At 36.1% G+C, this 26,616-nt stretch overlaps 1 protein-coding gene across 5 annotated transcripts in view; it reads right to left on the bottom strand.

The window, feature by feature from the left end:
• Nucleotides 1–26,616, bottom strand: part of plch2a (phospholipase C, eta 2a) — a 168,263-nt gene that overhangs the window by 134,258 nt on the left and 7,389 nt on the right. For 4 of the 5 annotated variants that reach the window (XM_048210744.1, XM_048210745.1, XM_048210746.1 and 1 more), the window contains one exon: nt 15,339–15,830. In XM_048210744.1, the coding sequence (XP_048066701.1) occupies nt 15,339–15,540 (202 nt within the window). In that variant the 5' untranslated portion in view covers nt 15,541–15,830. Of the gene's footprint in view, nt 1–15,338; nt 15,831–17,329; nt 17,455–26,616 lie in introns of those variants that run through there. The other variant, XM_048210748.1, reaches the window with a different exon arrangement.

Here is a 26,616-nt window from a genome sequence, read left to right as displayed (position 1 = left end):
TGCTGTCAGTCACCACACCGGTGTACTCCAGAATCACAGATTCTATGTCTTGAAAGTATGACGAATATACAAATTTTCACTGGAAAATATCATCTGAACAAGTAAGTAACATTTCTGCCACTTTTGTTCTGACCAACTGAGGAAAAAAGCATTAGGCCTACAATAAATCGCGCTGCCAATGACGATTAATTCTAACGATCGCTTAGCTCGGATCATGCCAAACCCTGCAAATTATTATTACTGTTATACTTTGTTCTCAAATCGTTAATGTTAACAACATCAGCATTACTATGACTACGTGTATATTAGCGTTACCTGTAGATTTCAATTTCTGTAGCCACTCAACAGTCCAAAGACTTTTGCTTTTTGACTACGGGTGGATCTCCAGTTGTCACTGATGATTGTCATTTAGAGCTTTCTGGATTACAATCTGCCATCAAAATGATACGTTTAATTATTTCAGCTGCTGTGAGAAAAGGCTATAAATGATCCGCTACCAGCTGCATCCTCACGTGATAAAACCGATTAGCCTGGACTCCTTCCCTTCTGTTTACAGACGTGATGTAATGACGCACAGAGGAACTGCCGCATGCTCAAATTTCCTGCGGAAATTCACCATGTCGCTCATATTATAAAACATTATTACAAGCTTACCGTTGGGAATCGAGCTAAGATAATGAGATAGTTTTGAACACATAGGCTGGTTATGTACTTTAAATATCAAGTATTTATGCATGTGCAATGCATTGTTTTTGCTTAAAGTGTTGTGTTGTTAGCTTAGCAACATGCTAACATTATAACTGTATTGAAATGGTCTGCGAGTTGAGTCTTCAGGGGTGGTTCACATGAGGAGTAGGGTACATTGCGAAAGGCACACTGGAGTAAAATGTGCATTTGATTTGATTTTCTTCTAAATCACTAAATGGCACAAAAATTCACCTCAGCACCTCTCTAAACATGAGCGATTTACTATTCTGCTGGAAATTTTGTCTGACCCTTGAAGTGATCACAAAGTCGAATCTGCATGAGGTTGATCTAATATTTAATGTTTTTTAAATGTTATAGATTTATGTAACAAATGAGAATCATTAAAATTACCCTTTTTTTAAATAATAAGTTCTTATTAATGATTTTTAGTTTTGTGAAAAGTAATTAAATCATCAGTTTTCCAATAACTGAAGATTGTGTAAAACTATTATATTCAAGGTACTGTCTACTAATACAAATACTTTAATGATTTTTACTTTTCCTACAAAATGTGCTGCTCTATCAATGCTCAATAAAAAGATATATACACTATTTTTCTACAGTTATACACTATGGAAGTAGGGGATTTGTGGAGCTTTGTGAATTACAGGTCTTTAAATTCTATGGAAATCTGCATGCATTTTTTGGGGGGTTCTGCGGGAGAGCTTGTATGTGGGCCTGGTTGTGGGGCTCATTTTTAGGATACTGCCTTAAAAGGTGTTCACACAGCAATTAAAGTGCAGTATCTGAGAAACATTGTTGATATTTGAAATTAACTCAAACAAACACACCCCTCCCTACATTGCTTCTCCCCCCAAAAGCACAAACACGCAATTCAAGAGTTGATGTCTCTTTATCATAGCTGAAGCGAAGCAAAATAATGCTTTTGTGAAATATAAAGTGAAGATGATGAGAAAAAAAGACAAGAACAACATAATTAATATACAGAACACAAGAGTATATAAAAGCATATATAAATATTACTATAGCTAACATTAAAGGTGCCCTTTTTCACAAGATGTAATATAAGTCTAAGGTGTCCTCTGAATGTGTCTGTGAAGTTTCAGCTCAAAATACCCCATTTTTTATTATTCAATTTTTTAACCGCCTATTTTGGGGCATAATTAAAAATGTGCCAACTCAGCGCGCGTCCCCTTTAAATGCTCGCGCTCCCCATCCCCAAGCTCGCAACTCTATAATACATTGCATAAGCAAAGTTCACACAGCTAATATAACCCTCAAAATGCATCTTTACAAAGTGTCCGTCATGCAGCATATCAGATCATGTGAGTATAGTATTTATTTGGATGTTTACATTTGATTCTGAATGAGTTTGATAGTAGCCTATGCTCGGGCTAACGGAGCTAATGCTACACTGTTGGAGAGATTTATAAAGAATGAAGTTGTGTTTATGAATTATACAGACTGCAAGTGTTTAATAATGAAATAACGACATGGCTCTAGTCTCCATGAATACAGTAAGAAGCAATGGTAACTTTAACCACATCTAACAGTACATTAGCAACATGCTAACGAAACATTTAGAAACATCATGATATCATGGATCATGTTAGTTACTATTGCTCCATCTGCCATTTTTTGCTACTGGCCTTGCTTGCTTACCTGCATAAAGTCTGTGTGCTGCTCCAGACCTTAATACTGGCTTGTCTAATGCCTTGAACATGAGCTGGCATATGCAAAAGTTGGGGGCGTACATATTAATGATCCAGACTGTTGCGTCACAGTCGGTGTTATGTTGAGATTTGCCTGTTCTTTTGCACAAATCAAATTTACATAAGGAGGAGGAAACAATGGTGTTTGAGACTCACTGTATGTCATTTCCATGTACAGAACTCTAATTATTTAACTATGCCAAGGTAAATTCAATTTTCAATTCTAGGGCACCTTTAAAACAACAGCATATCTTGGTTCTGTGAAACATAACAAAACCAATGTTACTCATGTACAGAGCAGAACTGACGCAACCTCTGTGTCCATTTTGTAATGTCTCTCAGCCATCTCTCTTTCTACAGTCTTTCTTCAAATCTCCCTTTCGCTCATTCTCTCTCCTCCCCCAGCTTTAGTGTATACACCCCCTACTGTTGATTGGCTACAAGTGTGTGTTGTTGCTTGGTCCGATCCACTTTCAACAGCGTTTCTCAGAAATCACTTACTGCACCTTTAAATATAGGCAATTAAAACTGGCAAAATACAATAAGGTTGCAGCGTTTCTGTACTGTTGACCACTTATAAGTTTTTCTATACTTTACCACTCACTGTATCCAACTGTATCAGCCAGATTCCACCTGTCATGGTCATTGATTTTGCTGCTACCAATTTAATTGGCATTGCCAGTGGTCATTGTCACTTTCATTCCCTCAAATCAACTCTTAGTTGTTGTATATGTGAAAGCACCTTTTAAAAGCTTATATAGGCAATAGACATCAATGTAGATCACTGGAAATTGGAAAAGGGCCATAATCATCCCTCACTTCTCTGTGTTTTGTGTCTTTATTTTTTCCTCTAATTTTCTCAGAATTTTCTGCACTTGCTTATGACATCTCTGCTAAGGAAACCTACGTTTCAGGTGTTGTCATGATAGATGTCACTCGCTTAAATGCATCAAAACGCTTACCTGCTTCTACAGCAATCAAACCGCACAAAAAAGGGAGAGTGGGATTTCATCCCCCAGCAGGAGGTTTCGATTCAACTCCACATTATCCCCCATCCTCTGGGTTTCACGCTCTTCAAAACAATTGGGGATAAAAGAGCAAAAATGGAGCTAAATCACTTTCCCCAGGGAAGTGAGAGAAAAGTCATATTCTCAGTGGTGTTATCCATCATCTGCAGCTCATAATGTCTCCTATGCTGAATCATGGCTGAGATGACTCTGGGCACATGAAACTAAGAGCTTTTCTCAAACTACAAACACAACATTAACATCTAATTTATAAAGCAACAGGATTTACAAGCAATAAATGGAAAGAAACTGCAATTTGGTGTGAATAAAAATGCATTGTATTTTGAATGGGATTTATGTGATGACAAAAGTCTCAGCTTCAGACGGCAAGCTTGTGCATCGTCCCCAGACTGACTGAACGGGCGTTTATAAGGACAGTGATTAAATCATTGGAGGATGACCAGCTACTGTACTGATGGTGCAAGTAAATATTCTTACTCGACTGGTGTATCAGTAGTATCAGGAGGGATCGCATGAGCATCACTGTCTTCACTCCTGTTGGTAAAAGCCTTATCATGTTGCTGCATATTCACATAAAGTTGAATTCCAACTCTTCTGTTGCCTAATTGCCAGTTCTCATCGAAAATGAATGATTTTAGGTCACTGTTAGTGTGCTTCTTGATGCATTTTGCACACAAAAATGGCAAAAGCTTTTAAAAAATGCAAGCTTCAGTCTAATTGGCTACTTATCTGGAGGCGTTCTGAGTTTTTCGTAATTTCAGACATTTAACTGCGAAGTTTACAGCATTGCACAAGATTTATAATGAGAAGAATATTAACATAACTACAACAGGAGCTTAAAGTATAAACATAGAAACGTTACATTGGCTCAAGTTTTTGTTTTGAAGTTACAGTTTTTCTCAGTCGCTTTGGTGCATTTCTCACATCACTATTTACATTTGCACAACAGTTAGTTCAACCTCCACAACATTTAGTAATTTGTGCACATCATAGTAGCAGTTTCCCATTCCTTCGAACAAATTGCAAATGCTTTTGGACATGCATCAATTGCTTTCATACAACTCTCTGCTGTTTTATAACATTATCATTTGCTTATGTCATGTCAGTCAAAATTAACTATACTTGTGAATGCTGAATAGTCATTCCATATAAAACTAATAGTCCTCATTTCATTGCTTGAGTCATTACATACAAAAATGTTGAACTAGTTGTCAAAATCTGTCAAGCAAATTTTAAATTTTTTTTTCTAAAAATGTCTCCTAAATTGAACAATTTCTCTCAGATGAATCTCAACTTTCACTGATGAGAAGGTGTGTGTGAAGCATTAGTTGCAACCAATGATAAGCCACTTCTCTACAATCCCATAAACACCCACTTTACAAGCATATACGAACCAAGCAGGACATAGTGTGTACCATTTCTACAATACTGTGACACAGAAATGGAAGGTCAGCCTCGTGGAAGAGGGGTAAGGGTGCGGGGAGGAAGGGGAAGGGGACAAAAGAGGAAGAAGAGGCCAAGTACATAGGCAGATCCCTGATGAAATCAGGGCTACATTTGTGGATCATGTTGTCAATCACAGCCTCAAAATGGCTGAGGCTGGTCGAAGGGTGCAGTCAAATGTTGGGAGAACCACTGTAAATTCAATTATTCAAACATTTCATCAGGAGAACAGGTGTGTATAACTGGACAGTCATTCAGCACTAAACAATCTGCACTGCACTACTGTCATTGTGTCATACATGAAGCTTGCAGTGGGACAAGAACTTGTCACTGTACATTTTACATTTAGACATACAGCTTTACTGCATCACACATTAGTTAAACATTAAAAACACACATTTTTCAAATGGCTGTGCAAATAGTATATAGTGCTGTCTTGAGCATTTTCAGGTAGTGTCACCAAGATCTGACTTTTTTGCATTGGAAAACATTGACAGAGTAAACTGTCATAATGAAAACATGACAAAGCCATTTGACTATCTTGTTCATAAACAATGGTGTCAGGACTTTTCATCTTGATGACACTGACACTTTCATTGACATGAATACGTGCTTTTGAGGAATGACCTATCCATTTTGAGCAAGTGACACGCTTTTGCAGGTTATCAGCTAGGTTTTGCAGTTTGTACTAATTGTTTTGAGAACTGCATTAACTGTTGTGCAAATGTAAATAGTGATGTGAGAAATGCACCAAAGCGACTGAGAAAAACTGTAATTATTATCAATAATAATTGTAAAAAAAAAAATGTACATTATTGTTATTATTAGTAGTAGTAGTAAATAACATTTGCTTGGTAAATTCTGGTATGAAAATTTCAGTTGGAAATGTAAATGTGATTCTACTCAGATAATTTAGATGATAGATAGATAGATAGATAGATAGATAGATAGATAGATAGATAGATAGATAGATAGATAGATAGATAGATAGATAGATAGATAGATAGATAGATAGATAGATAGATAGATAGATAGATAGATAGATAGATAGATAGATAGATAGATAGATAGATTAGATTGATTGATTGATTGATTGATTGATTGATTGATTGATTGATTGATTGATTGATTGATTCTGTTGCCAGAGTCCCTTCCACTGAACTCAGAACAACAGCTTTAATGAATTTATCTTGAATTGATATGGATATCTGAGAAAGATTAACAGCAATCATACATTGTGCAATTGACACTGAAATACTTAGACGTTCAGACAGACGCTCCCAGGCACAGCAGAACAATAAGTTCTCACATCAATAACGTAATGTCAATATCTATGAAAAATGCTACAATGGACAATTGAATGCGCAATTCATTCTTCTGTGTCAGTCGTTTTTATTAAATGGTTTTCACACAGTCAGAGGCTTCTGTTTCAATTCTTCCAAAAAGAAATGCTTTTTGCAAAGCAGTATGTCACAGTGGTCAGAAACTGAGGAGAAAATCAAAGTAGGAACATTAGAGAACTCTCCCTGAAGTGCTTGCTTAAAAAATCATGACAGGAGTAAGCTATTAAGCCAACATATCCGTATCTTATAGCAGTACATTTCTGCCTTAATGTGCCCTTTAGTGCAGCTCATAAACACATAAAGCATGGCTATTTGTGGGGGAAAAATGGCTGTGGATTTACACTGATGGCCTTTCGCATCATCCTGATTAGCCCTGATGCCTTCCTTAAGAGAGCCATTGAAGCCTGTTGATTCTCTTGCTCAGCACAACTATAAGTGCATGAATGGTGATGACTCACTGATAAGCAATGGAACAATTATTCCATTCCTGAAGCTCTTCAGAGTAGCACCACAACAACTAAACACATGTATTGACACAACCACATCAGCACAAAAAAGGGCTCTTTACCGCGGGAACTTATTGTAAATCACATTTAATTCTCTATTACATGAAACCTAACAGCGTTGTCAGATGTTGTGCCCAATTCTACCCCTATTCAAATTCAACTCTGACTCCAAAGAAATTCCATTGGCTTACAGAACATGTGTACTTTATTCTATATCTGACTAGTAATATTACAATATCAATTAAGAGAGTTATGTTTCAAAAAATATTGAAAGTCCTCTAACACTGCCAAAGATTCAGCCACATGCAAACAAGCCCAATTATTCAATATTTTATACTTCATAGCCTTCTTTTCATAGTAGTAAGAGGGGTGCAGTTGAAAATCTTCAAGCAGAGTCCAGCACCACATCTGCAGACGTGAAACAAACAAAAACAATTTAATGATCAGTATGGTGCTGGGTTTAGAGAAGAGAGCCAGTGAAGTAGATCCAAATAACAGATAAATGAGAAGATCTTTGCCACAGATGTGCAAAACTACATACTGTGAAATTGGTGTTTTTTTGGAAAATTCTATTTGCCCTGTTCTTTATCCTGAAATAACTTCTATAAAGGACAACCAAGTTGGACAGAGTCAAATGAGCTGTATCTGTATGGGATACATAGTTTACGCAAGTACATAAATAATAATTCTATATAGTAATTTTAACAATAAAAGAAAACAGTAAAATGCTATAGTAAAAACCTGTTATTTGATTAACAGTAATTTCCTTTACTATATACAATGAGAAAATAGATCTAAGGAATCATTTATGTAATTTTACAGTAAAATACTGTTAAATTATTAGATTTTGGTAGTAAAAATGTAACAGTCATCTAATAATTTACACCATTATTTCATATACATAATTATATTACTTAGTTTTTGTATCAAATAGGTTTATTAGTTATATGTAACTAATATTATACTTATGTTGCTTACTTAATGTTTATTGCATGTTTATTGTCTCTTTAAACACCTGTATTATTATGGTGGTTATCAGTATGTTATACAGGTGCAAAGGTTTTTGGTACTTTAGTAGGATCTCTTCCGTAAAACCTAAAATGTTGCTACCGTTTTTATGGTAAAGTTTCAGCAACCACAGCTGCTATTTTTACCTTTTTTTATTATTATTATTATTTTTTTTTTTTTACAGTGTGTAGCTACACAAGCTCAGAATCACAGTGCTTCGTTCCAAAACGTGTCAGAGCGAAATTCATAATGAAAAACAAGTACATAATGCATTCTTAGAGAGGCATTAACGGTTAGCTACTATGTTTTCTCTTTCAAGTGAACTACTGTCATAGTGGAGCCGTTTGAAAAGAGTCTTGTTGAACAAATTAAAGTTAGTTAAACTGTCATTCTGTTTATAGAGAGTATGTATTGACGTCATTTTTCCGTTGGAACATGCAACCTCAGCCAGACTGAGTAACAAAAGAGCCTGCCGCATGACTGGATTTAATAGGGGAAACTGCGAAAATGCAAGTGAAACACAAGTAAAACACGGGTAAAACAAACGATTAAACTAAAGGTTGGACTCGATTGTGTTACTGTTACAACTTATACCAAAGATCCAGTAATCCATGGATATTGACATGCAGCCAGGAATTGTGTTTCCAGACATTTATATGTGCCTGATTTCAACGCCGGGGAAATACATAAAGCAAATTTTCCTGTGTACGCTTTATATAAATACAATATAGGTAGGCCTAAATCACGGTGATCACTTATATCAATGTATAGTCTTTGTCAGTGTTTATTTAAAAACACCCAATTATTAATAGTAAGATGGTAAATAATTAATTGATGAGTTGTCAATACAATATAGCAATACAATATATAGGGTATGATTTTACCCCAAAATTCAACATATTGACAAAATAAAAACTGCAAATCCACGTTTCTCTGCCTGGAGTCCAGCTGTTTCTGTGAATTGCAGCGATTAATTTGCTTCTCTTTTCTTTAACTTTCGGCAGTATTTTTTGCCACTCGCTCCAGATGACAGTGACGTCACGTGCATACCCTCTATAGTTAGCTGTCTGAATTAGATATGTTACTTGAGTATATTAGCATATTAAAAGGATTTCTCAAGATCATGTGACTGAAGACTGATCAATTCTGAAATGCTTTGCCATCACAAAAATAAATTGCATTTTAAAATATATTAAAATAGAGAACAGTTATATTAAATTGTAATAATATTTCACAATAGAACTATTTTTATCAAATAAATGCAGCCTTAGTGACATAAGAGACTTCTTTAAAAAAAAAAAAAAAAAAAAACCTAAACCAACCTAAACTTTTGAACAGAGGTGTACAACAGGAAAGGTACAAGTTCTCTTTGTACAGCAATATTAATAAGTGTTGTTCTGGATAGTACTGCTTTATTTTAATAATACTGCGGGGAGGGGAGGGGTTTTTGGCTTGTTGACTAGATTGAGGAGGGCACGTGAGTCGAGAAAATCAGTGGCCTACTTTAGCTTTGTGATTATTCAGGCTGTACGGTGCATAAATAACCATCAAAGCCTTTTTCTGATTTTTTGATTATGAAGCAAGCAAAATTGTTTCCTGAGTAATCAAGCCCATCAATATGAAGATGGCCCTCTGTAAAAAATAAATAAATAAATAAACACAGGCAGAATCACAGAGAGGCAAAGAAGTAACAAGGTGTACCTGATTATACTGATCCATGAGGGACATGTGTAAACCATTTTTTTTTTTTTTTTTTTAACAAGGATGACAAACGAGGGATAGCATCAAATTAAAAAAGAAACTTTTTTCAGAAACAAAAAAACAAAAAACACCAAAAGCTGTTCATTATACTGTATTCGGCTATGAATATTGCAGTAGACTAAAATGAGTTACAAAATCAAAATCACAAATGGCTCGGATACAGATATGCTCTGATGTATTTTGGTGTGTGTGAGTATGACCCGTTAAATTAAAGAATTATTGCTTAATAATCACTTTTTTGGACTGGTGATCGAACACCCAGTGATATGCTATTCCACATCTACACAGCGCCGCTGAAATAAAAATGATTTACACGGGAAGTCATGTGAGTGTGGCTTGAAGGCACAGAACAGCTGTACATGCCAATCAATATGAAAGATTCAGTAACAAGTGATTCATTATGCTGCTAATCGCTACAGACACAAGTACGATGAGTTTTAGAGATTTTTAGAGGGCTTTATTGTAAAATACTGTAACTAGCATAATTAAATACGACTAGTCATTAAATATACAGCATATTGTCATGGGAAGATTCTGCAGCAATCCAGCATTCCAAGACATTTAAACACTGCAGTTTTTTATTGCGCAAATGTCCCATGGTTTAAAAAAAGTATAAAACATTATTATGCATAATTGCATAGTGAATTCAGGGAGTTCATGTAAAAATAAACAGTTATATTACATTTTTAACATTCAAATGAAGAGTCAAGAAAACACACCCAGTTCATTCATTATGCTGGAATGGAAGGTCAAGCTGAGCACATGTGGGAAACAGTATCCCAAGCAGCTCTGTCCGTACGCTACACATTTTGGCAAATGCAGTAGGTCATATTCTATATGCATAAATATGCACTACAGTACGCAGTGAAAACTGCAGAAATAGTAAGAGTAGTACGATAGTGGGCCATTCTGAACATAACATTAAGACCACAAAAGGACTAATTCTGCCCTCTATTGGATAATAAGAGAAGGCATCTGAATGCATCAGCTCAAAATCAAAACCTTTAGATTTGAATAAAAACACCTCATGAAGAGCAATCAAAAACACAGTTTTTATCCAACTTGTACAATCTGTGTAAAGAGCCTTACACTCAATATTGTGTAAATATGTTGTGTGTGACGTACAGTGTAAATCAAAGTATATGTGCTAGCAGGAAATAAAATGTGTCCTAACAGGAAGTGTCACGGAGCCCGGTGAGTAATCAATGTGTGAGTGTCTGACAGGCTGCAGGGAGATGATGATGATGAATGGGGCCTACGGTTTTGTTTGCTTTTGTAGCTGTCGTTTCAACGGGCCTCTGACAGTGGCCTGTCGGGACAAGTTGCCGGTGGAATTGGAAAGTGGAACGTTTGACATAAGGTTTGGAAGTGAACTAAAGAGTCCATCCATGCAGAAAACTCAAAAGGTGCTTTTGTACAAAGATAAGGAGCTTTGATAATAGGAAACTTTTGTTACTGACGTTATCCTTTACATAGAACATGTCCTGGCAAGTTACCATTGGTAAGTGTAACAAATTATAACAGATGATCTTATGATGTCAAACACTTGGACTAGGTGAATCCCCAATTAACCCTTTCTCCACCATTGTGTCATGAATGATTTTTACATCATTCATGACACAACGCTTACCCAAGCATTGACGGAATTTTACATAATTTGTGACATGACGCTTCCCCAGCATTGCCGGAATTGTCCAATAATCCATGTTTTCGCTGTTATATGGTAGGGGGCGCTATTACACATCTTCTGAAAGAGTACAGAATCTCTGGGTGCAAAACACAAGTGAAGAAGCAGAAACAAGTGACAGATGCATCGCTTGCGCATATGTAACTCGATCATCAAACATCAAACAGCATATAAATCAAAACTGCCTAATGTTACCAAATGAAATGTCGAAGTACATGACTGTGCAAGATTTGGGGGTGTTGATGGACTCGATCTACTCCGTTTATGTTTTGATTATCCTTCTGAATCTGATCCAGATGTAGTCTTTGGGGGGTGGGGGAAGCAATTTTCTCAGCTTTTTGTTCAAAATATTGCTTTTTTTAATGATATTTAGTCCCATTCAAGTGTTGATAAAAAAGACTGCATGAAGCTAGATTTTTTTGTTTGTTTGTTTGTTTGTTTAAAGTGTTTGTTCACCCCAAAATGAAAATTCTGTCATGAATTACTCATCCTTATGTCATTCCACACCATAAGATTTAAGATATTTTTGATGACAGAATGCTGTCAGATTTCCTTCCATTGACTAGGGTGACCAAACGTCCTGTTTTCTCAGGACATGTCCTGTTTTCACGTCCTGTCCTGGCCATCCTGGTTGTTTTTTATAAAGTGATGGAGATGTCCTGCTTTTTATTGTTTTTCATTGGGCCATTAAATTGACCAGTATTACGAGATTTTCGGTTTCTGAGATTTTCGGTTTCCGAAGGCGGAGCGTACATGAACATTAATGAGGCTGACTTATGCCTAAACTACAGTTGTTTACTTCTAGGTAACAGTTTATATGTTTTCATTAGTATGCACGATTTGTGCAGTCGTCTGTAACTGAATAACAGATACTTTGTGTAACAGCAGAGCAACCTTCAGCTATCGTCTACAATGAGTTCAGCTCGTTGTGCTCTTCCTTTGTACTTTGCGATGTAACAGCTGATAAGGCCTATATACATTTCTTTAGAACTTTCATGCTTATTTGTTAAGTAACAAAAAACTGCCGGGAAAGATCAGCTCTACAGCAAAATATAGATGGGCAAACAAGGAGGATGAGGAAGAAAAACAGGATGAAGAGGAAAACGAGGATGAAGAAGAAAACTAAAGATATCAATATTTTTGTTAGTTAGTTTTTGTAAGTGATAGCTATTTTTGTTCAATTTGGATTGCTAATATAGCAGGGATATTTTTTTTTTTTGTTATTTATTATTTTTATAATACAGAAGAGACATTATTTATATCATTATTTAATTTGTTATTTTTGAAACTTGTCATAAAACATGTTGAGTAACCTCTGAGAAGCCACTGAATTTGTGTCTTTGGTTATAGATAGTATTTTGTAATATAACAATTTTCTATCCATACAGAGGAGGCATAGGCCTACTTTTAATGTATAGAAATTATAAGGCATCTTTGAGTAAACTTCGAGTATCATTTGAGTATCTCATTGCTGGGCCGAGTGTCCTGGTTTTCAGTAATCAAAATATGGTCACCGTACCATTGACTGCCTTTGCAACTACCACTTTGACGCTTCAAAAACTTCATAAAGAGATCAAAAAATTAATACATATGAATCAAGTAGTTTAGTCCAAATTTTCTGAAGAGACTCGACCGTTTGTTATGACGAACAGATTTAATTTAGGCTTTTACTCGCATGTAAACATTGATCAGTGAACATAAGCAGAAGTTCAACCAAACCTGCTACACTCGTGAGAACAAACCTCTTCCGGAAGCTCAAAACGTAACACAAAGCTTCTGGTGTGTAGCACGTTTTTGAAGTGTCAAAGTGGTAGTTGCAAAGGCAGGAAATAGAAGGAAATCTGACAGCATTCTGTCATCAAAAATAGCTTAATTTGTCTTCCGAAAAAGAATGAAAGTCTTACGGATGTGTGGAACGACATGAAGGTGAGTAATTAATGACAGAATTTTCATTTTGGGGTGAACAAACCCTTTAAAAGCAGATGCTCAGTTCTTTCTTTTGATATATTGTAAGTTCAGATATTTATACAACAAAATATACTGGGGGCTACGAAAAAATTAAATAGATTTTAGACCTCTTTTGCATAGATACTGTGGTTAGTTAATTCAAATTATGAATTTAAATTCAATTGGCAACAACAGACCGCCCAGATTGCACAGGTACGTCTCTAAGATGTCTGCTAAAGAGTGCTTAGTCCGGAAAACATCTGTTGTGTACAAACATCTGATAAACATCTTAGAAGAAGCAGTTTCAGATGCATTCTAAGTCATAAACACCTTAACGATGTTTTCTAAATGTCTATTTAACATCACAAAACATCGTAGAGACATATTGCAGATGAGCAAACACTCTAAAAAGTGTATGCAGACATCACCGTGATGTATTACGCATCTAAAATCTTGTTTGCTTAAAGTTTGGAATGAAATTGAGATTTCATTCTCAATTGAGTTCTGAATGTGGCACAACCCAGATGAAGCCAACTCTGAATTCCTTCAAGGAAATGAGCTATGTAGAGTAACTGTAAGACCTATGTAAGGGGAATTCTCTAATGCCCACACAGCCATGCGGGGATCCGTTAAATAATCTGCCCACTCGGAACAAATGAGGATAAATTCATTTAAATGAAATAGGAAAGCATGCTATCAAAATTGAATCAAGTCAGCTTTAAACTGACCTTTAAATGAAACATGTCACTGTGTAAATGTTATGGAATCCTTATGATGTTGCAAATTGTTTTTATGTGTCGTGTGTACTGTATGTCACCTTCAACAAGTAATTACTAATTGCCCTCATTGAGACAGCAAACACATGTAAGCTTAAATAAATCCAAGAGAACTGTAATTAGATTTCCAGCATTTACATGTTGTGTGTGATGCAGAAATTAGTATCACAAGAGATTTGTCATGGCAATTTAAAACACTTTAACAGAACTAACTCAAATACTGACCTCGGAAATTTGATACTGGTAATACAATTAAGTGAAACTAAAGGAATGTTCTTCGGACAATAGTTTCCACTCATCCCTCAGTTTGTAAAAGTAAACAAATGTGACATTTAGCAGAATGAACTTACAATTGAAGTCGATGGGGCAAGACAAACAAAAAAAGTGATTTTGTAGATTAATTAATACAAATTCGAAGCATAAACTGTGTATATGTATAATTCAGCTTTTTAAGATCAAAATGTGAGATATAAAAATAATGTTCTAATCTCCCACTGCTAGAGACTGTTTCCTCAACGTTCAATTATGCAATCATCACTTTTTAATGCCATTGGGGCTTTACACAAACCACAAAACACAAGTCCTTCATTCCTGAGGAAGCAAGCTGAATGTCGGAGAATTGTCAGAGCCAGCCTTTTAATCTGATTTAGACTTTGTGCTATATGATTAGCTGTAGACATGATTTGAGAGATACATACATGAAAGAGTCAGCAACCCAATAAAGTGATCACTGCACTGTAATACATCCATTATAAACATACATTTCAAGAGCTTTGAGAACAATAAGTGATTCATTAAGGAGATCAAACATGGTGACTCAGGAGATGTTGTACATCTTTTACCAGCAGCCAAAATGATTGCAACATGTTTATTAAGAGATTAAAAAGAGTCTAGCAGCAAGAGATCTGCTGTTCAGTCTTGTCTGTTCAGTCTTGAAATATTGTTGATTTTAGCTACAAATATTAATATGGAACAAATGGAACCCAAATTTTAATTAGCAAAATCTCCAAACATTCTAAAATATGCGTGGAAAATATTCATCCTTACAAAAGCACAACAAATAGCCACTCAGCGATATTAAAGGAATTGTTCACCAAAAAAATAAAAGGTCTGTCGTGAGTGACTTAAATTATTAAATTTGATGCAAATGATGCAGGCACAACATCTTTGAATATGAACATGGAGGGTTAGGTGCAAGCTGCAGAGTTTTTTATTTATTTATTTAGCTTTTGTGTGTGTTTGGTTATGATAAACATGGTAACTTTTAACCATTGTTGCATGAAAAATTGCTTCATGAAAAATCTAAAATTACTTATGTTCCTCCAACAAAATGAAGGGCTTGGAATGAGCGGTATTGACTTTTATGTTTTTGGGTGAACTTTTCCTTGAACCTTTTTTGTCTTTATAAAAAGAACTTACCCACACTGATGTAGTTGCCAGCCAGAAAGAAGTTCCAGTGTAAGAGTGTACTGCTGCGGGAAGAATCTGTGTCATTGGTGAAACCTATAGATCTCATGGACAAATTGGGAGAATCCGTACAGATGCTCTGTCTGCCAGAGAACATGGAGGTGTTCAGAGATACTGTATCCATATTGCTTAGTTTCTTTAATTGCGAAACCATTAAACAACCCCAGGAACAGTCATGTATGATTTAGGTTCTACAAATTCCTGAAAAAGCTGTCGGTTGTTTCCCAATGGTGCTCTTCTTGATAAAAAAGAAAGATCTCCTGGTTTTCAGTGTACAGCAGGACGTTTAGCAGATGTTCAGACAGTGTCTTTGTGAGTGATTAGGGTTGGAGGTGTGGTACAACCATCTGATGGAGCTCCACAGCCAGTAATTGACCTGCAGACAGGACGAGGTCAGTGTACCAATGGCCTGGAACAAAACCACACCTGCAGCAGGGTGCACACCTGTTAACACAGGGCAAATGCAAGACTTTACAAACTACACAAACATTTTATAAACATTCTTATACAATGAAAAAAAAAAATGTGTAGGATTTACCATTTTTACTGATAAACTGCTAGTAAATTTAACAAATATTTCCAAAAGAAACAAGTAACGCATCGAATTAAACATGAAATTTTGAAGTAGAAAGACTGAAGTAGTAATTTCTTGTAAAATGTACTCTTAACAAGGAACCCTCTTATTTGGTACATTAGTATAATATTGGATGTTAAAATTAACAACAGAGCTATTATATTCAAATACTGTTTATTTTCAGATACACTGCAGGGACGTGCACAGACATTTTGGGGGGCAGGGGCTCAAGTAGAAAAAAGGGCACTTCTCATAATTATTTATTTAAAAAATAATAAACACTTAAATATATTAAGACAACTCTGACTTCCTTACCAATTTATTTTAATTCCTTCACACTCACGCAATTGTTCAGATTTCTACAAAATAATCAGTTCACGCAGAGACCATGGTCTTCTTTAGTATTCTCTAGGTTTATCACAAGAGCAACAGCAAAGGAAATTATGCCACAATCTGCATGTTTTCCACACTACTATTTTCAAGTAGCTATATATTTAGAATAAATGACTGCACCAAAGAGAGGGACATAGTTTCACTAATAATTTGTTTATTTGCACAAATCAATAAATCGTTTTAATTATTTTGGTGTTATTGGAATACTTCTTTCATGTAGTGGACAATTTTAAGATTTTGGTCCATTTTTCCTGCCATGTCTTTTACTCTAATGGAAAGAAAACTTATCCCTAACCCTACACATTTAAATGGTGTTTATTTTAAGCCTTCTACCATCCGTCTGTTTGCATCTGTAGATTTCTTCTAAATTAACCAAAACAAGCTAATCTGCATATGTAAACACATCAAGAGTTTTTTCCCCAGAAATGTTATAAATACATTATATAACAAATGCCTGCAGAGGGCGCAAAAAGCCTGCTGATTTTTGTTGTTACAAAGCACAGCACAGCACGATTAAAGCCAACCACCATAATTAAAAATATATTATTATTAGTTAAATAAAAATATTTGGCCACTTTTTTTTTTATAGAAATGCTACATGCCACTTTTATTGATGTATTCTCCTGTGTAAGCGTAGATTTAAGAATAGCATTATGTAATGCTGTATTATGGTTTTTAAATAGTTTTAATAAATCGTGCATCCTTAGAAAACTGTCTAATAATGCGGTTCATGGATGCTCCTCTTCTGGTATTGACAGCCCTACAGATATATTTAACATGGTTCAAAACGCAATGCATAGCACATTAAAATAATTGAAATTATAATTTTACATAAATGATATTAGTATCAAATCAGGCAGATGAGTTACTGGTGGTCAAACTATAACACGGCGTTAAACGTATAAATAATCTCACCCATAAATAGTTTCACAATAGTTTCACAAATTTCACATGTTTGTGAACATATATAGGCTACCTGAAAGAAATGCACGGGATGGATCCATCTAGGGCTTTTTTTTCCCCGCTTCTCATCGCCAGACAGCAGTTGTATTTTCCCGGGAATAGTTGTCACAAGTTTTCAGCCAGCAGCAAACACGAGGTGGGGCGAGCGCGCGCGTGCGTGCGGGAATGAATGGCGTGTCGCGGAGGGAGGGCATCTGAACTCGACAAAGCCGACCTGATATAGTATTTATTTATTTATTTTATTCAGTAAATATATTTTTGACAGGGAAGCTGTGCGCAAACAGTAATATTTATTCATTTATTTAAAAAAAAAAGCACCCCAGAAAAAAGGGCACTTTCTCTCGAGGAAGAAAAAGGGCAGGGGTTCAAGCCCCCTTTTATGTCTATGTGTGCACGTGCCTGGATACACTCAAATAATGCTTGCATGCACATAAGGTAGTTTTCATAAATACTTGTCTTCATGGCAAATTTATTATATATATATAATATCATTAACAGTAAATAAGTTCATATACTGTTTATTTATAGCTAACTAATGGACTGTGAACATTGGATAACTTTCCTGAGGTAGCCTAAAAGCAACACTGAATTTTTCACAAGATGTTTTATTGACGTCTTTCCGCGGTTGAAACTCTGATTGAACATGAGACATTCATTTCGGTAAGTTGTACTGCATCATACCTTTGGATGTTCATGCATGTTTGTTCGAGCTATAACTTGTATTAAAGTGGAAGAAAAGACTCGTGCTTCACGCTGAGGCTTGAACTGAGGCGCTACATCGATCCGTCACATCGCATTTAAAAGCGTCAAAACGCTCTTTACTGTTTGAATTTCGTGATAAAATGGACAAAATTTGAAAGCTGAGACTTTGTTTCTAATCACAAGTTACAAAGAACAAAGCTCTTTGTGATTATTGGATGGGAGACGCGCAATAAAGGCTGCATTTACACTGCAAGTTAAAGGTCCCGTTCTTCGTGATCCCATGTTTCAAACTTTAGTTAGTGTGTAATGTTGTTGTTAGAGTATAAATAAAAACTGTAAAAATTTAAAGCTCAAAGTTCAATGCCAAGCGAGATATTTTATTTAACAGAAGTCGCCTACATCGAACGGCCAGTTTGGACTACATCCCTCTACTTCCTTCTTTAATGACGTCACTAAAACAGTTTTTTGACTAACCTCCGCCCACAGGAATACACAAGAGTTGCGTTTGTAGAGTGTGTTTGTCGCCATGTCGTCGAAACGCTGTTATTTTCATCCCGCAGTCCAATCACCGGGTCTGATTCCGGCTCAAATTGATAGGGTAAAATTAAAGACATGTTTACAATAACACTGAGCGCGTGCATCTCCACGTTATGGTAAGAGGTGTGACCTTTCCGGGCAAGGTTCGCTGAGCTGCTGTCGAATCACAACACAGGAACCGCTGGCACAATCAGAACTCGTTACGTATTTCTGAAGGAGGGACTTCATAGAACAAGGAAGTCATCAGCCCGTTTTTATGAAAGTGGAAACAGCTGTATACAGATAAGTAAATTATGTGAAAATTACTGTGTTTTTTTACACGCGAAACATGAACACATGTTATATTGCACACTATAAACACAATCAAAGCTTCAAAAAAACACGAAAAACGGGACCTTTAATGCACAGATCCAGTCTTTTGACCATATCCGATTTTTTGGCCAGTGTGTTTACATCATAGACTGTAAAAAAAGATGATATATACAGATATTGAACTGAAGCCAAAATGGGCTGATGAATGGGCGCTGACACGTTACGCAATACGTCAAAAAAAAAAAAGTTTGGAGCCTGGGCATGCGCAGAAGGAATCGTCAGTGGAGCCGGAGGCGGAGTCGCGATATCAAACTTCCGCCCAGACGACTGCGTCATCATTCATGTATTTTAAATAGACTATAAAAATTATACACAATTTAAAAGTCTACCTATAAAATAATAGGCTATTCTGTTTCTAGAGCAATAATATTTTTGAAACAGCAAATTCAGTAGATAAAATCAATATAATATGCCACTAGAAACAACTCAGAAACGGTCCTGCCATTTTAAATCAAGTTCAACTAATGTTACAGGAGTTCGATTGCTGTAATTAGAGTAAGCTATCATTAGTTTTGTCCTGCTAATTATTATTTTATACCCATAAAAATAATAAGTAACTGCCAGATAACGATCACCTGCTTTTTCCCGACATGGTTAACATTAGGTGTGTTATCTTAACTAATAACATTTATTAATTAGCTTATAACGCCCACATTTGATGTTACAGAAAAAAAGTTCAGTGATCCGTCAGATCCTGTAGGTCGGTTAGTACAGTTTACTGCTGAACAACTCATTTTGTTGGTGTTAAATAACAAAGAAATCGAAAATTAACAGTTAGTTAATACATCTTCAATCTTCCCTCGAAGCTCCGACAGTCCTCAGACAAGCTGTCAATCAACTTCGAATCATGACGACACGCCCCGTTTTTATAGCATCAAATTGCTAGCTAAAATCTAAATCATCACAAAAACGAACAATTGAATATATATCAGTGTGATAACAACTACCTTAAATGACCAAAACCATCTTTCAGAAAGTTTTATTTGAAGCAGAATTTATTTATAAGTTTTCACTGAAGTCTCATTCGACTGCATTGAGAGGGCGGGGTTTATGACCTGTACTGCATCCAGCCTCCAGGGGGCGATCAAAGAGCCCGTGGCTTCACTTTTCAGAACGTATGAGACACACCCGGTTTACATTCACTTTAGAGGCGACTGGTATCCGATATCTGTGTTTACATTACTTCCTGCCCCCAAATTATTGGTATTGATAGTTTTATATGCACATGGTAGACCCTCGGGTTTTGAATGGCCGCGCTATCAAAATTATTTATATATTTCACGTCGGGTGGTCAAGATCCTACCTGTCAGAATGGATAGATGAAGTTAACAGCTGTCAGTGTCATGGATGTATTGCAGCGCGAATTCTGACTGAACGGATATAGACTGGAAAATAAATGTAATTTGCGTTTGATATTTTATCTACAGTTATCAGTTTTAGAATCCCTTTTTTTTTTTTTTTTTTTGAAGCTAGTGAAGCTTTTGGCTTATAAGAAAAACAACAACACAGTGACGGCGGTCTCTTTTAAATTAACCGGGCAAAGATTGAAATTCAGCTGCTGAATGTAAGTGTGTGTGCGCAATTTCTTTCTAGAAAAATATATAACGTTAGACATATAAGTTCCTACCTCAATAATAAAGCTGCGAATTTTCAGTGCGAGTGTATACAAGCATGTCTGCTTCATAATACAACATTAAAGCTACCTTTTAGTGAGCAAATGTGCTGCCCTCGCCGTGTGATTTTTTTTACAGTCTATGGTGATGGCTTGGAATTCCAATGGGAATCAGATATGCGTGTTTAGACGTAGGTCGCACGTCCAGAGATTGGATATGTATCGGATTTAAAACCACATTTGGAAGTGGCTCAGATCGGATGCGAAAAAATCGGATCTCGTGTGGATTTTTGTGTTTACACGTGTGCAACTAATTCCGATCTGTGTCAGATGTGAGCAAAAGATCGGATTTTTTGTGCCAGTGTAAACGCAGCCAAATAGGCCTCATATTTAGTGCAGGAAAAAAAAAAACTGCAGACAGATCTGGCAAGTGGCAAGCCTGAACTGCGGGTGAGTCATAATGTCAAATAGAGCCTGGTTTAAAGGTGCCCTAGATTCAAAAATTGAATTTACCACGGCATAGTTAAATAACAAGAGTTCAGTACATGGAAAAGACATACAGTGAGTCTCAAACTCCATTGTTTCCTCCTTCTTATATAAATCTCATTTGTTTAAAAGACCTCCGAAGAACAGGCGAATTTCAACATAACACCGACTGTTACGTAACAGTCGGGGTGTACACCCCCAATATTTGCATATGCCAGCCCATGTTCCCAACATTATGAAAGGCATTAGACAAGGGCAGAACGTCTGGATGTGCAGAGCTGAATCAACAGACTAGGTAAGCAAGCAAGGACAATAGCGAAAAATGGCAGATGGAGCAATAATAACTGACATGATCCATGATTACATGATATTTTTAGTGATATTTGTAAATTGTCTTTCTAAATGTTTCGTTAGCATGTTGCTAACGTACTGTTAAATGTGGTTAAAGTTACCATCGTTCATTATTGTATTCACGGAGACAAGAGCCGTCGCTATTTTAATTTTTAAACACTTGCAGTCTGTATAATGCATAAACACAACTTTATTCTTTATAAATCTCTCCAACAGTGTAGCATTAGCCGTTAGCCACAGAGCACAGCCTCAAACTCATTCAGAATCAATGTAAACATCAAAATAAACCCTGTACTTACGCGATTAGACATGCTGCATGACGAACACTTTGTAAAGATCCATTTTGAGGGTTATATTAGCTGTGTGAACTTTTTTGTTTAAGGCAAGCGCGAGCTCTTGGGGCATGGAGCACGAGAATTAAAGGGCCACACACCCTGAATCGGCTCATTTCTAATTATGCCCCAAAATAGGCAGTTAAAAAAATGTATTAAAAAAAATCTATGGGGTATTTTGAGCTGAAACTTCACAGACACATTCAGGGGACACCTTAGACTTATATTACATCTTTTTAAAAAAAGTTCTAGGGCACCTTTAATGTTGCTTTTTTAACTGTTAAAGCGCTGTTGTCGCATTAAAGGTGCTCTAAGTGATCCTGGGTGGAGTAACTTCCTGTTGATGTTCGAAGTGTTGTCAAACAAAACAGAGGCTAGCTAGACACTCCCTCCTCCTCCCCCTCCCCTCCGTGCTTCCTGAAACATGAACGTGCATTTAAAATCATTCTTGTCGGTTATTGGCTGGAGCATGTTTATTATGATTCGTGGTCCAGGCTGCACCAGGTAGTTTTAGTTGCCGTTTTCGGAGCTTGTGGCGACTACAGAGACCGCGTTTTTTACAGTGTGTTCAGGGGACAGGCAGCTAGCGGATAGTGATGTTTGTATGTGACAAAAAATGTTTTGGCCTAAAAATGCGTGACATCACTTAGAGCACCTTTAACTTGCCTTAAATTTAATACAAGATAGATTTTCTTCACACACAATACAGTCTGAACACGTTTTTCTGACCCCCTTTGATTGACAGGATATAATGGGCCCTGTTTATCGGCTGTTTTTAATCAATCGGCCAATTGTGAAATAGTAAAAATAATTGCTTTTCACGATTATTGGCCAATACATCTCTCCTAATAATCTCTATTTTATTTCAATTTTTTTTTTTTTTTTTTTACAATATAATTGCAGTGACACCATCTAATAATATCATAAACAAGGAAATAACTGATTGATTGATTGATTGATTGATCACAGACTCCTAGGGGGATGTGTGATTTTAAATGACATTAACAAATACAACGCTATCACCATTAAAATGACCAAAAATTAAAATATGATATATTTTTAATATGAATAATAAATGTGTTTTAAATTTAATATGTGGTTTTGTGCTTAACTGAACAAACACAACATGCATTAATGATTTCAACCAACCAATGTTTGATCAGTTACTCTGATGTGACCAGTCGTCTTTGAGCTCATTAATGTGTGAGAGTGAAACAGTCATCAATTAGGGATTTTTACAAACTTTAGGAAAACCTTGATGACAGTGTCATCAGTTGTGCCTGCTTTTAAACGTGCACTGATGCTTGGAGCCTCAACATTCATTCTTAACCTTAAATATAAAGATTTTAAATGTCTGTAATGGACTGGCCATCCACACAGAATGTTACCCATCTTTGGCCCGAGACACTGGGACTGGCTCCAGAATCACTGTGACCCTGTAGAGGATAAAGCTGTTTGGAAAATGGATTGATTTTAAATGTGACTGAGCCACGCATTATGTAATCACGTTAGAAAGGTCACACGTGACGTCGGCGGAAGTACTGATCCAGTGTCAAAGCGAACGTGCAAAGACTAAGTGAAACGCCTTTTACAAAAAAAAGGAAAAAGGTAAAACAATGATGTCGGACAACTTTGAAGATGGAGGAGAAAATGAGATGGAGTTTTTCGCTCTACAGCAGCCTACGTCACACATTTCTTTCTGTAATGCGTGGCACATCGCAGAGCTAGTGGAAGATGAGCATTTGTGGTTAAAAAGTATATCTTTTTCCTTTTTTTTTTTAGAAAATAACCAATCATTTGGCTAGATAAGACCCTTATTCCTCGTCTGGGATTGTGTAGAGCCCTTTGAAGCTGCACTGAAACTGCAATTTGGACCTTCAACCCATTGTACCCTGGTGAAGTCCACTATATGGAGAAAAATCCTGGAATGTTTTCCTCAAAAACCTTCATTTCTTTTTGACTGAAGAAAGAAAGACATGAACATCTTGGATGACATGGGGGTGAGTAAATTATCAGGAAATTTTAATTCTGAAGTAAACTAATCCTTTAAAAGGCACTTTGCTTATACTGAACCGCATTCATGTACCATACACTTAAAAGAAAATCATTGTTTTACCATGATGCACATGTCTAAAAACTATGGTGTTACTATTGCTATTGTACACATCCAATCCAGAAAAACATGATATTATTATGGTGACACCCACCACCCTGGCAAAACGATGTATTGCCATGGTACATGTTTAAAAAACACAGTATTATTTTGGTTCCACATCCAATATAATAAAATACCATGGTACTATGTCACAGAAACACAAACAGTGAGGCGTATCATATAAACATAAGAATGAATGGAAACTTTCATATCACGGTATAGGGATGAAAAACAAATGATGTAATCACATAAGTCGTATCTTTTATTTTTGCATGGCTGTCAGTGAAGTCTACTTCAAGAAAGCAACAACAGTTGAACACTCCCATTATAATCAGTGCTGATCTCTTACAGGACCTCTTTCTGAATTCCACGTTCTGACACTGAGGTGTGTTAGAGACATGTCAACTGCCTGCTAACCTGAACAATGGCTTTAATGTTCACTTTGAGTGCTTGTTGTGTATGACGTGACATGTTGATACCTGAGGATGCAGGACTGGACGTGTCAGCAATGTAACACCTGGCCTCAGGTAACAGACAAGGCGATGAGAGGGGTAAAAACCCCCGATCCCCACACCTCTAAAACACCTCAGTCTCAGCTAAAACAAATCTGTCTGGGGCTTAAATTCCTCAGTAGACAAAACAATGTCTTTTTAGAAATGCTTCATGCCTGTATATAATATGCATTATAAAGGTATTCTTAAAGCAATTTTTTTTTGAGGGACGTGTCAAATTATTGTTTGTGATATTCCAATAACGCATTATGAGATTTACTGTATATGCATGTCTTTGTCATAAACATTGTAATGCATGAAGTCTTTCTATGAAAAGACATGACTACACCTTACAGGCACAATGTGTAAGATTTTTGGGTTAAAATATTCAAAAACAACTATAACAATGTTATATATTTTGTTGACTTGTGTACTTACATTATCCCAAATGTTTCCAAGAATGTTTAAATCCAGAGAAATAAGCGATTTTAATCAGGACACGGGCCATGTCCATGCGTCGCCTATCAATGATATCATACCTGGGTTACCCTCGATTTCTGGTTTTATTTTGTTGAAACCATGGAAACAACAAAAACACTTTAAAGGGTTAGTTCACCCAAATTCTGTCATTAATTACTCACCCTCATGTCGTTCCACACCCGTAAGACCTTCGTTAATCTTCAGAGCACAAATTATTTTTGATAAAATCCGATGGCTCAGTGAAGCCTGCATCGCCAGCAATAACACTCCATTTTTCAATGCCCAGAAAGCTACTAAAGACATATTTAAAACAGTTCATGTGACTACAGTGGTTCAACCTTAATATTATAAAACGATGAGAATACTTTTTGTGCACCAAAAATAACAAAATAGCGACTTTATTTTACATTTACATTTAGCCATTTAGCAGATGATTTTATCCAAAGCGACTTACAAATGAATTTATGAATCCTTTGTTTCGAATCTGTGGTTCAGAGCGCCAAAATCCCATGATAAGTAAACAAGGCTATGTTACGCCATAAGTGTTTTGAAACTTCAATAGTTCACGTGACTCAGTTTGATACGCGCTCCAAACTGCTGATTCGAAACAAGTTTCATTAAGCTACGAAGATTCATGAAGCAGTGTTTGAAATCACCCATCACTAGATGTTATTGAATAAAGTCACTATTTTGTTATTTTTGGCACAGAAAAAGAATTCTCGTCGCTTTATAACATTAAGGTTGAACCACTGTAGTCACATTAACTGTTTTAAATATGTTTTTAGTAGCTTTCTGGGCATTGAAAAAGGGAGTGTCATTGCTGGCGATGCAGGCCTCACTGAGCCATCGGATTTTATCAAAAATATCTTAATTTGTGTTCTGAAGATGAACGAAGGTCTTACAGGTGTAGAATGACATGAGGGTGAGTAATTAATGACAGAATTTTCATTTTTGGATGAACTAACCCTCTAATATATTATGTGTTTTTATTAGACAGGTGAGCAACTGTTTGGATGGATACATTCATCGACAGAAAATAATGTCAAGTTATAATCATGTTATATAGCTTAACACAGTAAGCATTATTCTTTAAATCTTGTTTTCTTGATTTACAGCGAGTACCATGTTTTACCATGCCTAATATCCATCTAGTTACTGCAGTTTGCAACAAGTGTCTCATAGTAGCTGCCGAGCGAACACAGAGTAGTACTATAACAACTTTCAACACACAAATGTATCTATTATGATAAATCAGCACTGCTTTACCTCACATATGCATATAAGTTACGCTGCTCTCGAGACGTGTGTCGCGCTCGTCTCTCATTTGCAATCGCACCAGCGGCCTCATTCAGCTCTCACAACAAACAGGAAAAAGCTGCATCTGTGCCAAATTATATATTGTAAATAATTATTGGATACGTTGTTTCAAAACTAGTCAAGACAAGTGTGCATTTATCTACCTTAGTGCGTTGTAACAAAATAATAATTTATTTTGATTAAAATTGCAATATAATAATACTTTTTTATTTCTGTTGTACTAACTGTAAATTATTATTTATTGTGATAGCATTTGTTGTACTACATGTAATTTATGCTGATTTAAATGCTAAAAATTAATTTATTACAGTAAAGTACAGCATTGCATTAATGAGAATCAAATGAGAATCACCTTCCTCACACATTACAGTAATGATAATTTTGGGAGAAATGTGTGTAATCATCACAAAATTATTTGGAGGTGAAATGCAATCTGTTCATTAAGGTTCACTATTCGATATTAAA

The sequence above is a fragment of the Megalobrama amblycephala genome, linkage group LG12 (assembly GCF_018812025.1).
Source record: "Megalobrama amblycephala isolate DHTTF-2021 linkage group LG12, ASM1881202v1, whole genome shotgun sequence".
Taxonomy (NCBI): domain Eukaryota; kingdom Metazoa; phylum Chordata; class Actinopteri; order Cypriniformes; family Xenocyprididae; genus Megalobrama; species Megalobrama amblycephala.
This window is presented reverse-complemented; position numbering and strand designations above follow the sequence as displayed.